The 13,462-nt window shown below is 36.8% G+C and overlaps 1 protein-coding gene across 1 annotated transcript; it reads right to left on the bottom strand.

Annotated features, from left to right (window-relative positions):
* Nucleotides 1-2,283: 2,283 nt before the first annotated feature.
* Nucleotides 2,284-10,413, bottom strand: Phum_PHUM494030 (mixed-lineage leukemia 5, mll5, putative; the record flags this gene model as incomplete). The annotated part of the gene is made up of 15 exons (XM_002430627.1): nt 2,284-2,952; nt 3,086-4,446; nt 4,539-4,676; nt 4,786-5,098; nt 5,211-5,490; nt 5,575-5,697; nt 5,775-5,983; nt 6,078-6,279; nt 6,361-6,554; nt 6,639-6,845; nt 6,992-7,207; nt 7,278-7,513; nt 7,592-7,845; nt 7,931-8,140; nt 8,342-10,413. 15 exons carry the CDS (start codon nt 10,411-10,413, stop codon nt 2,284-2,286), a joined length of 6,684 nt encoding a protein of 2,227 aa, XP_002430672.1.
* Between the last annotated feature and the right edge of the window lie 3,049 nt (nt 10,414-13,462).

The following is a 13,462-nucleotide window of genomic DNA, read 5'->3' as shown; positions in this document are numbered from 1 at the left end:
CTATTAGGTAAAACATTTGTTTCTTTTTTCACACTTTTTCTCATACTTTTTCTTTACATTAAATTATTTTACATTTAAAAAAAAAGACGAAATAATCCAAAAATTATTATCAAAACCGTCGTAACGTCGCCATTTTTTGTTTTGTTATTATTACATTCATACGCCTTTTAACTAATAAATAAATCAAATGAAAAATAATGATAATAATAATAATAATAATAATAATTTCTAATAGACATGATAATTACATTATTAGAATTATGATTGATTAAATTTTCTTTTTTAATTTTTTTTTCTCCTTTTTTTAATATTTTGTACAGTAAAAAAAATAAGTTATATGATTCTTCGTTTTTTTTTTTCTCTCCTTAATTAATAATTATTATTATTTTTTTTTATTTTACATTAAAGTATTCATAAAAAATTAACACATTCGACATTTTTTTCTCTATTTTTTGAATTTTTGGAGGTTTACATTTACATTACCAAGTAAAAAAAAAAAAAAATAATAATAATAATAATAATAAAAATAAAAAAATAAAAAATCATATTCTTTAACCGTTTTCATCTCCGAAACGTCACACCCCCCCTCACCCCCATCTATCGACAATTACACAAACTATATAAAAAATAAATAAATAAAATGAGTGCAGGGAAAAAATGGAAGGGAAAAAATTTTTTCCCTCACTTTTTTTTCCCTGCACGATTTTGTTTTTGTTTTTACAAAAGTTTCCCTTCATCAATATTCTTTCCTCCTTTTAATTTTCTTTTTTTTAAACTTTTCTTATTTTATTTTTATAATTATTATTATTATCATCATCATTATTTTTTTTTTGTTTTATCTACTTAATTTTCATTGTCCGTGACAAAAATTCACCGAAAAAAAAAAAAAAAAAACAAAAAAAAAAAAAGAAATATTTACAAAATTATTATCATAATTAAATACAAAATAATTAAATGTTTTTGTTTTTTTTTGTGTTTTTATCATCATTATCACTATTAAAAATTACGTTTTTAACTTATTTGTATAGTATTTGTATCATTTGCACATTGTTTTTCTTTTCAAATTTTACTTTTGTACAATTGTACACACGACACGAAATTTAAATTTTTTTTTTTCTTTGCTTATTATTATTATTATTTTTTCAAAAAGTAAATTTTTTTTTTATATAAACATAATATTATTTATATATATACACAAAGTCTTTTTTTCTTTTTTGTTTTACTTTCTTTCACTTATTTTATTTCACCATTTTTATATAAATATTTATTCGTTTATCATTATCATTTCCTTTCACTGTGTATGATAACCCATTTGTTAACTTAATTATTATTATTATTATTCGCGAATAACGAGGGGTTTATATCAAGACAATGACATATGAAAACAAATAAAAAAAAAAGAAAAGAAAATTCTAGATGTTATGGAAAGAGAAAAGAGAGAGAGAGAACAATTCGAGAGGTTGCTTTTTAATTAAAAAAACAAAACGAATAATATGGCAAGTGAGAGAGAGAGAAAAAAACAACCGTTTCCGGTAAATCGAGATCCTCTGTATGACGTACTTATTGAATGACGTCACTCATTCATTCTTTCTTAAAACAATTTCAAATAAAATTATTAAAAATTAAACATTTAAAAAAAAAAGGAAAAAGGAAGAAAGTTTTTAATTTCCGTTTCCGCTATTTTTTCCTCCTCCTCCTTTTTAAAAACTAACATTTAAAAATAATAATATTAATAATAATAATATTAAAAAACTTTTTTTTTTTTAAATTAAAAACTTAATTTTCTATTTTATTTATTTTAAGTATACATTATTATTAATTTTAATTTTTTTTTTTTTTTCATTTTCATTTTCCTTTCTTTTTCTTTTTGTTTCCATCAAGAAAGGAATAATCGTACAAAACTTTTATATTACTACTGTGTGTGTGTGTGTATGTGCGCGTACGCGAATGAATTCATGAAATGAAGGGGAGAGAGAGAGAGAGAGAAAGAGAAAAAACGAAATACCACGCCTGATGAATGATAACTTGACTTTAAAAAAAAATAATAATAATAATAAATAAAGAGAGAGAGAGAGAAAGAGAGAGAATAATTACATCAAAGCAACCTCTTCGTTTGTTCATTTTTTTTTTTTTTTTTTTTTTTTTTTTAATGTACGAAAATACTGAAATTTTTTTTTTCTTAAACTGACGGAAAAAAAAAAAATGTTTCGTTACTGAATGTCCAACACAAAAAAAAAAGAGAGAGAGAGAGAGAGAGAGAGAGAAATCATTGAAAGCTATAAACTATTGTCTGAATTTTTTATTTTTCCTTTCTTTCCGTTTGTCTTCGTGTGAAACGTGGGGCGGCAAAGGCGGCAAAAAAAAATATGGAGAATTGAACGAACAAGGATTGGGAGGATTGCTCGAACCAACGGGATATATGGCGCTTTGGGGCAACGTTTGCGTGGGCGGATGATATAAACTCCTCTTTCCGATCGGATCCATTATGAAATCCGACGTTTCCGTCGAATACGACGGATACGGACAATTGGGTGGCGGCGGCGGCGGCGGCATCAAATCCTCCGCGTCCATTTTGATGGGTTTCGGCTCGTCGTCGGCTATGAGCAAACCGAATTCGCGTCTCAATCGCTCCGTTAAATTCTCCCTCTGACGCTCCAATTCCGTGGGCTCGGATTTGAAACGGACTCCGGACCCGGGTTTCTCCAAGCTCTTGTCCATTTCGAAAAAAACGGGGGGAAGTATGGGAGTCGGAAGCGACGACAAACGAGATCTGTCTTCGTCGTTTGGAGAACTCGCGAGAGGCGACATGACTTCTTGCGGACTCGCGTTTGCACCGCCGCAACTTTCTTCCGGCAATGGATTCGACGACGAAGACGACGAAGATGACGACGACGACGATTTCCCACCTTGAGCTCCGCATTTTTTTCTATTCAGGTACTCCGTTACGGACAACTGCGAACAAATAGAAAGGAAAAACAAATCAGAAAAATGAATCTTTTCTCTTTCTTTCTCTCCTTCTGAGTGAAAGAGAAAGAGAGAGAGAGAGAGAGAAAACAACAACAACAAAAATAATTTTTTCTCGTACCTTTCTTTTGATTGGAGCACTCTTATCGGACATTGACGAATATTGCTCCAAATCTTCCGCTTTTGAATCTCCTTGAGACTCTTCTAAATTATCAGGCACCATAATGTCGTTCTTGTAATGTTTATCATCGTAAAAGGAATTCTCCATTTTAGAATTAAAATTTACATTATTATCATCGTCCGTCGTGAACCTCATCTTGTTTTCGACTTTAACGTTTTCGAAACCGTTTTGTACTATTTTCACATCCGTCGGTCCTCCGCCCTCCGTTTTGACGCTTTCCAATTTTCCTTCTTCTCCTCCTCCTCCTTCTCTCACTCCTCCTCCACTACCTCCTCCAGCTCCTCCTTCATCACCACCTCCTTCCTCCTCTTCTTCTCCACCACCTCCTTTGACTCCTCCTTCGTTTTCATCTTTTTTTTCCTTTTTGAAAGACCCGAATCCGTCTAGTTTTTCCAAAATCGATTCCGTCGATTCTTCTTCTTTATCATCGCATGTCCTATCATTTAAACTTTCCGTTTTAATCACTATCGAATTATTGGTAAAAGGAACGGTCGATTCGGTTTTGATATCGGATTTTGAATCCCGCGCGTTGTCCACAACATCGATTTCCGGTTCCTTAGTCTCCGACAAGGGGATTTTTTCACTTTTGCAATACACGGAATTGTTTCTCAATCTCGGATCTAAATTTTTCACCGTCACCGAAACGTTGGGTTCCGTTTTTTGAGACGATCGCGAGTCTTTCGACGACGACGACGACGACGACGAATCGTTCTTTTTAAGACCGTCGGAAACACCATTTTCCACGCACTCCTCCTCCTCACGCACTTCCTTACTCTCTTTACCCTTTTCCGATTCCTTGACATCGATGCCGTTTTCACTTTTACGACATTTTAAACTTTTTCGAAACCTCGGAGAAGTCCGAACTTCGTTTTCTCCTTTTTTATTTCCGACCCTTCGACCTCTTCCCCTTTTTTGTAGTTTTGGACTAGATTCCACTTTTTGATTTTCAACATCTACGTCGCTTCCCTCCTTTTCCTTCTCCCCCGTCAAATCCAACGGTTTTTCAGCGTTAGCGTTCGGAGTCGACTTTTCCGGCGGAGGTTTTTCATCTTGAAACTTGTAACTGAGGTTTTCCGGCACGCTCTGAGGTGACGTTTGAAAATTATTAAACCTTTCGAATTCTTCGCTGTCTCTTTCCGATCTCGTTGTGCACTCGTTCTCGTATCGTCCGTACGTTTTTAACAAATTCCTTTCTTGAGCTTCGAGGTATTCTCGACGGAGTGCGTCGACTCTTTCGGCCAGAGAAATTTCCGATTCGGTATCGATTATCGTGGGCGATTCCGGACTATTGATGTCTCTCGCTTGAATTAAAAAAAAAAACATTTTACAATTTATTCCCGAATCCCTCCGGGGGGAGATGTGAAAATTTTCAAAAAGACAACATATATCTTACCATACAAACGATCTTCCTTTGTTTGAGTTGTCGACGGAGGCATGGGAGGAGTCGTAGGAGGATCAGACGACAAGGATTCTCTCGCTAAACGACGTTTTTTCAACGGCGTCACGTTGTCTGGCGGACACGGAGGAGAACCTAGAAAATGAAGCAACAAACGTAAAAAAATTTTTATTAATCAAAATGAAAAAACTTTAGGTACTGAGGAAAAAAAAGTCGCAATCGATCACCCGCTCCCCGTCCCCACCTTGGCCTTGCGGTCCATCGCATTCTTCAGATATCGCCTGACGAAGCCATCTCTTCTTTCCGAAACCCGCCGGCGTTCCAGAGGGAATTCTTCCATCCAGAATCATTCTTGAATCTTTTACCGGGTCCTTGAGTTCTAAAGATTTTGAATCGATCGGAAAATTGAACAAACGATTTGATAAATTGGATAATTTCGGAGCTCCGGGCGGAAGAGAGGATTCCGATTGTACGCTTAACTGAACGTTTTCCGGTGTCGGCGAAAAATCGGGAGCAGGATGTTCCGGTGATTTATTCAACCACTCGTTCATTAGGCCCTGGAAAAAAGTACAATCGACGGTTATTTACGTGTTATTTTTTTCATTCACCCTCTTTCTCTCTCTCTCTCTCTCTCTGCGACGGAAAATTTTAAAAAACGGTTTTTCTCACCTTTTTAGTTTTGGGAAATCTAAAACCGGGAGCGAGAGGACCGACAGCTGCTGCTACTAAAAGACAAGCAGACGATAACGGAGTGGGAGGAGATCCTTCGTTTTCACTTTCTTTTTCTCTCGTGGGTGTTTTCTGACCGGGAAGATATCGTCCGCCGAGTGCTAAGAGTAAACCCGCGGCATCGTGTCTCTTTTCCTTTTCCCGACTACTCGAATCCCTACGATTTCGATCACCTCTCGGACTGGACATTTTATCTATAGGACTCAGTAATTCATCATCCCTGTAAGAGATATAACCAATGAATGGGGTAATGCGTGTCGTTCCAATTTTTCGAACAAGAGAAAACACGTAAAAAGGAAAATACCTGGAATCCTTTGACGATCCTTTTCTAGGACTGGGAAGTTCATCCCCAGATGATAAATCACTATCCCCTGAGTTGAATTGATTGAGTGTAGTTGAGCTTGCCGTGGATGAGAGTCGAACTTTTCTGCTGTAAATATATTTTTATAATAAAATTATTAACAAATGGAGCAATAAAACTAAAATCTTACATATTTGACAAACCTTCTCCTCCTTCGTCTCCGCCTTCTCCTTTTCGATTTCGATTCAACCGGCGATTCCTTATCGGAATCCCCTTTGGAATTCATTTGCGAATCTTTTCTACTTCCCGTCACCGATATTTGAGGCCTATCCTTATCCTTTTTCCTCGCCGTGTCTCTTTCCATTTGAGCAAATATTTTCATGGCTTGCTCGATTTTCCTTTCGTCTCTCGTCTACGACAAAACAAACAAACACATCATCACATTACCCCCTCCCCGTCGGGAAAAATCTAATGATAATAATAACGATCATTTTTTTTTTTCATACCAATTTCCTATCTTTTTCTTTGTCGCTACGGGATTCCTGTTGAACTGGACTACTCGGACTTCTGCTACTCTGAGTAATCGAAGAATTCCTTCTCGCGGGTTCGACGACGACGGCGGCGGCGGTTTTATTTTCTTTTTTATTCTTTATCGGAGATCCTTCACTTTCTTCCGACACCGTTCTTCTTCGACCTCTTTTCCTCCTTCTAAAAAAACAAAAAAAGTAAAGTGAATAAAGTCCTTTCATTATCCATGCGGGATTCAACAAAAAAAAAAAAAAAACTCACTCGGTTGCCGAATTTTGTGAATTTTTTGGTAAAAAAAATGAACAATCCTTATTTTTACACAAGCACCCCTCCTTTTGAGTATACGAAGTATCGCTTATGCAATTGTGTGCTATTGTTATCTCTTGATTTTTACTCAAATCCTCCGAGGCTATCAAATACAATCGGAGAGAACCTTTCACGATGCAATGCTTCATCTGAAAACGTACACACATATATATATATCGTTGCAACACCTTCCGGTATAAAAAATGGCGATGATACAAATGTATAATACCGACCTCTGCATTCGGACGACACGACCGCCTGGCATATCTCGCTAAATTTTCGTGACCCGTCCCGTCGACGACGATTTGAGAACTATCTTTTGGAAAACGGTAAAAGAACAAACAATCCGATTTGCCGGGTTGTTCGTCCGACAGTAAAAATTTCCCTCTGATTTCGACGATCAATTGTCCCTTTGACAAATTGCACGACGTCACCAACGTCTGAAAACGAACAAAGTGATATGACGATAAAACTTTTCAAATTTTTCAAAATCGGAAAATTTTTTTAAAAAAAAAAAAAAAAAAAAAAAGGTTCGCTCGCTCACCGATTCTCCTCCCTGGGGCAAATGATTGATCCGACATCGAACCCGCGAACTTCCCTTCACTCCTAAATCTTTCAAATTTGTATTTTTAAGGATTTGTAGTCTCGTACGTAGATCGGGAGATTTTCCATTTCCTTCTTCGCCACCCTCGAATCTTTCGTTTCTCTCTTTCAAATGATAATTGTTGTTGTTGTTGTTGTTGTTGCTGCTTCCGTTACTGCTGCAGTCCTTGTCCGTTTTGATGACTTCCTTGTTTTTGCTCTGAATTCAAATTATACGTTTTTATTTTCAAACGAATCGAATAGGCGCATGGAAGTACATCAATACTCACTTTTCTTCGTACGGCTGCTCGAGGCAACCTAGACTCTAGTTTTCTTTTTAATTTCGTACGACGTCCGACGGATGAACTTTTCAAATTATTAGATTCTCTTTTCCTAGATTTACCAATTGAATTTTTAACTACCGAATCGTTGTGACCGGAATCTAATTTTCCCAATTTGACAGGTTTTCTCGGTATCGAATCGATTCGCCGTCTGTTGGCCGTTTTTTTCATGGGACCCGTTTCTTCTGCGGAAAAAGGAAAATTTATTTGGAATGGATATTATTTAAAGGTTGATAGTGGTTCAGATAAGAATTGATACTCACTTGATCTCGGAGCGATTTCCAAACTACTCGAACTCGAATCGCTCGAATCGGAATTATTGAATATTTGTTTTCTTCGTTGCAACTGAAGAGCTCTCGCTCTGTTTCTATCTAATTTTCTCGGATGGCAAACGTCGCAAAGGTACTCTTCTGGCAAGGGCGTACCGACTCGTACATCGGGAAAAACGCAAGCGACGTGTTGCCAAACGGAACACTTATCGCAGCAAACCATATATCCATCATCATGTTCCAAATCGCTGCATGTATATAATATATAAAATTAAATTTTAAACCTTAAAAAGAAAGAAAGAAAGAAAGAAAGAAAAACAAGAAGAAACTCACCAAATGCAACGTGTGATGCTGTCCTCTCCCTCTGCTGCCGTTTCCGTTTCTTCTCCGTCTTCTCCCTTCTCGTCGGAGGAAAGTATACTTTCTTTGTCATCTTCAACAGGTACAGGTTTTTCATCTCTCAAAAGTAACATGGGCATGCCGTAGCAATGATCCGTGAGAACCACTTGAAAAACGAGTGGAATCCTCAAATCGAACACCGGTCTGATTTCCACGCCTTCCTCTTCATCGTCATCCTCCTCATCGTCTTTTTTCACTTTCGTACCTTCAACGTCTATTTCTCCACCTTCTTCTTCCACTTCTTTTTTAACAAAATCTACAACACTAGAATTTTTCCCCGGCGGTTTATTTAGTATTTCCGAATTTTTGATTTCGTTTATCCTTTGGTGATTCGTCGGCCGGGACTCCACGCGGGGCTTATAGGAACTGTGATTTTGATTTTTGTCATTCCGTTGATTGTTAAAGTATGTGTTATGCGAATATTTGACCACGTTTTTTCCCGGGATTTTATTATTTTCACTTTGACCATATTTACGTCTCGAATTGTCTTGTATACCGGTTTTGGTCACGTGGTTTGAATAACCAGAATTTTCATTTTTGGAATAATTGTGCATTTGAAAATTTTGATCCGCTTGATGAACTTTCATTACGTTCGAGGGTTTCCCCTGTGGAACCGAATTAGTATTTTGCGTCGGCATCATTTTATTTATGCTCTCCGCCGCCAATTTTAAATTATCGACGTTCGGTATCAGGTATTGATGGGAGTGAGGAACGTTCGAATTGAGAACCGTGTTCACGGGCACTGCCGTTACGTTCGGACCGGCGGCAGAAGACGATGAATTATTCTCTTCTTGACCCGAAGCGTTCGTTTCTCCCTTTCCTTCAGATTCCGCATTTACATACCGGGTTTCGTTAGGCGAACTGCTAGCTAGCGTCGATGTAGTTGAACCAGCCAACGACTGAACGTTAGTAGTAGACAAAAATGTTACGTTGCCAGAGGACGATACAAACGAAATGCTTCCCGAAGTCGCCAGAGGAGGAATATTATTCGATTTCCCGGGAGAAACGGATGCCGGCGTTAAAGCTTTTGACGTAACCGTTGTCCTTTTCGTCGTTAACGACGAGCTCACGCTTGTCAGTGGCGGTACCGAATTTGCTATCGCCGTTTTTGTACTGATGCTACTGGTGCTGTTGCCGCTGCTGCTAATGTTGTTGCAAGATAATTTAGGAACTATCGATTGCGTCACCGCATTGTCCCTCGAATTGAAATATTTCCCACCGGATTTTCCATTGTCGCCGTCCGCGTATTCTAATTGAAACAACTGTGGAGATTGTTGGGATGATGGCAAAACTTGCGTCACGATTATATTCGTGTCCGTTTTATTGGGTTCCATCGCGATGAAAGTTGTCGTTTTATTGTTTTCGTTGTTTTTACCAGACGGGAGAGCAAGGTAAGTGGCATCCGTCGGCTTTTGAGTGACCGCGACAAACGTGCGACTGTTTTCCGTTTGCTTCGGAGTCATCAAATACGCCGTTTGAGGACCGGATGTGTGCTTCGTAGGAGTCATTGTGAAAAATGTGGTTCCATTTGTGTCTCCCGGTTTCGTCGTGACGGCGAGGTAACTGTTGAACTGTTTTAAATCAGCTCCGTTTCCGTGAACGAGATACGTTTGACCCGAGGATTGAACGTTCGTTTTTTGAGGAACTGTTACGAAATTCGTTTTGGGCGGCGTTTCCATAACTACAAAATTATTTTTTTGCTGTTGCTCCACTGCAATGAAATTTTGTTGATTGACAGGTAAGGACAAGTAGTTAACATAATTCGTCTGCGGTTTGTTTGTCAACATTGCAAAGTAATTTTGATTGGGTTCCGTGATTTTGGCCGTCGTCATCGTCACAATATTATCCGAAGATCCAACCTGTTTGAGTATGAATTGTTGCTCCGGTAACCTTTGAATCGGAATTTGATTGGCCAACAACTTCTCGTTGATTTTCTGTTGCATCGTTAAAAAATTAGGCTGGTTTTCGTTTCTCTTTGCATTTCCGGCTGAATGACTCTCCGCTTGTTTGTCTCCGGATTGTTTTAAATTTTCAACGGATTTCCCACTCGGAAATATTGACAATATTTGATTGTTCGCGATTTGAGGCATCTTCTTAACGTATTGCGAAACGTCCGAATTCACAATCTTAACGGTCGACGACTCCGACGTCGATTTCTGAGTCGTTGAATTCTGATTCATCAAATTGCAAGATTGATTTTTCTGTATTGAATTTTCCGGTGAAACGACAACGTTTTTCAAATCTTCCTCCGCGACGTTTCCCTCATTCGACACCGAATAATTTGAATCGGGATTTTCGGAATCCGATGATGCGGCTCCCGATCCTCTTCCGTGTTCCGAGGACGGCGATGATATGGGGTGAAAATTACGTGGCGGCGCCATATTGGGCCGTGACGGCCCTCTCGTTTGCCCCACCATGCTCTAAAATTCTGGCGGCCACATTTTCACATCTCGAAAGAGCTTAATGGTTCTTATTTTTGTATGTATTTATAACAGACAAAGTTTCACATTGAACCTGAAAGACAACAAAAAAAAAAAAAAAAAAAAATTCCAACAAATTATTAATTTTTTTAAACGGAGAGGAGGAAGAAGAAGGAGAGAGGAAGAAAAAAAAAAGGTCGATTCGATTGGCAATCGAACAATTTTTTTATTTAAAATGACACCTTTTGCACACAAATATTTATCTCCTGGTATTCGTTTATCGAATAATTAAAAATTTATTTTATTGTTTAACCGATACGAAAACTTGTAATGAATGAATAAGTTTTGTGAGTATGAAACGAAAATCATATATTGAACTATATATCAATTGAAAGAATTAACTAATCCGCAAAAAATTACGTTAATTCAAAGCATAAAACGTAAATATTAAAAAATAAAATAAAATTAATCATGGACGACGAAGAACTTGAATTCATAGAAGGCCGTCGTCAGTCAGTTTGTAAACGATTGTTTTTTTTTTTTTTTTTTTTTTTTATGTCGATTTTTTTAAAATTTTAAAATTTCGAACGAACGAAATGAACGAACGAACGAACGCTTTGCGTACGAATCGAAAGTGTCCATCGCGAACGTGTCGTAAATAAATTGCAATTAGTCAATAAAAATTTTTTTTTTTTTTTTTTTTTTTTTTTTGCGAAACGTGAAAAGAAAATTAAAAAAAAAAAAAAAAAAAAAAAAAGAGGGGGGCCTGGGGTGGGAGCGCGGATGCGAGGGCGGTAAATTTTAAAAATAAAAACTTCCACCAACTCTATTATCGTCGGATCGATGGTAAAACAATGAGAATACTAATTACCAACGTAAAATAATATTTACGTAATAATAACCGTAAATATGGATTGGATGGAAAAGCTAAGAAATGGTACAACCACATTCCAAGATTGGTTACGACAGTAGGTCGAATCCACACTGACAAAAATGTGCCAGCCAACAAACCGGATATCATACAGAGAAGCATAATGCGGGAAAATGGTGTAAGTTAATTGAAGTATTCGAAGAACCGAAGAGGAGAAAAACACCAGACAGCCAAAGAAGAGGGCAAAAGGCTGACATAGCCAGAGTGTGGGGAGTAAAAACAGAAACGTGGGAGCACTGGGAGCCATGCCACCACATTCAATAAAAGGCAATTTAAAGATTTTGAAGACTTTAAAAGAAGAAACCATCCAGGAAATCGCACCATGTCCGACGGCCTACATTCTTCGGAAAATTTTATAGGTAGCATCATTCGAGCATTTATCCCTAAGGAATCGTCGGGGAGAAATGACCTGGAATAAGTGATTAGAAACCCCGACAAATAAGAACCTTGTCGTGTTTAAAAATGAACAATAATAATAATAATAATAATGATAATAATCACCGGATATCACAATCAGAAAAAATTCATTTAAAATGTGATATAAAATTAATTGAAAACTCCAAGGGACGAATGGGGGGGAGGGAAAAAAAACAACACAATCGATCAAGCATTTCAATAAAAAAAAAATAATAATAATAATAATTGCTCCGGATAAGGATGAAATAAAAATAAATAAGATTTTCCGATACTTTGAGGAAAAACAAGGGGTACCAACCGTGTCTTATAAATTCTTTGGCGCCATCTTTGGTATCATTATAAAATTCTTCTTCCGACACGACATTTTTAAACATTTTAAAAATCGATAATCAATTCGTTCAATAATTCAAATTCAATTTGTATTTGGTTGGTAAAAGTTGCAACAAAAGAAAGAAAGAAAGTTGTTGTGGTTGTTGTTGTTCGGTTACAAATACTAAAAACAATAATTTTTTTTTTCGGATACGATATTTAAGGAAACGCTATTACGAAATCACAAATAATAATAATAATAATAATAACAACACCCTATTATAACAACCAATCGAATTCGATTCACGATATTTTAAAATCAACAACAACAACAATAATAATAATAATTTTTTGTTTGTTTATTGATTTTTAATATTTTCAAACGATAATTTCATTATTATGCATCTTAATTTGATATCATTTTATCGATCTCGGGTAACTCGATTACCATCTCCCATCATCATCACCCCCTCCCCCATCAATTTTGCGGTTCCCCTCGGTCCCCCTCCCCCGCGTTTTGTCTTCTCTTCCCGATGGTCGACGGCGGGGAGACTTTCGAAATTATTAACGTTAAACCCACAATTTGTCCCTCCTATTTCCCCCCTCCCCCTCGGTTATTCCCCTTAAGAAAATCATCTCTTTTCAAATCGATTTTTCATCCTTTTTTCGCAAAAAAAAAAAAGTACGTGAGAAAGCAAAACCTGAAAATCCTACTCGCGGATTTTCAAAATGGAAACGTTTCGATGACAACAACAAAATAATAATAATAATAATAATAAAGAAGTAAAAATTAATATATATGCGATTTGACCGTTTTTGGCAAACGTCAAAACGTCGAAATAATTTCTTTTTACAAGAGGGGCAGGCATTTCGAAAAGAGTGTGGCATGTACACACGCACACACATACGCGGTGTCATTTACCTCGAATTTATTATTACGCGATTGCGTTTATTCATTGCTTAGGCTTATATTTACGGATCATTTCATGACCGACACACACTCGCGATGCATTCGCGCTCATTTATACGCGTATATATATATAATTACATAAGAATTTAACACGCGCGCCATACTTTTCTCTCCACTTTTTAACCCTCCCTCCCTTCCCCACCCAAAAAAAAAATCATTGAAAGGTAAAACAGCAATAGAACTCTACCGTCGGGATAACAGAGAATAGATAAGGCGAAGGAGGAGCAGCAGCAGCAGCATCATCATCAGATGATTCGTCATCAGTGGAAAACTTTCATCGCGTCTGAACAATCATCATCATCATCATCATCATCTTTAAACCGAAAGTATAAGTAATGATTTTTTTTTTTTTTTTTTCGTAAGAAAACGAAACGAAGCTTTGTTGTTTTTTTTTTTTTTTTTTTTTTTTTATTTTTTGC

Source organism: Pediculus humanus, genomic scaffold (assembly GCF_000006295.1).
Source record: "Pediculus humanus corporis 1103172108263 genomic scaffold, whole genome shotgun sequence".
Classification (NCBI taxonomy): domain Eukaryota; kingdom Metazoa; phylum Arthropoda; class Insecta; order Psocodea; family Pediculidae; genus Pediculus; species Pediculus humanus.
This window is presented reverse-complemented; position numbering and strand designations above follow the sequence as displayed.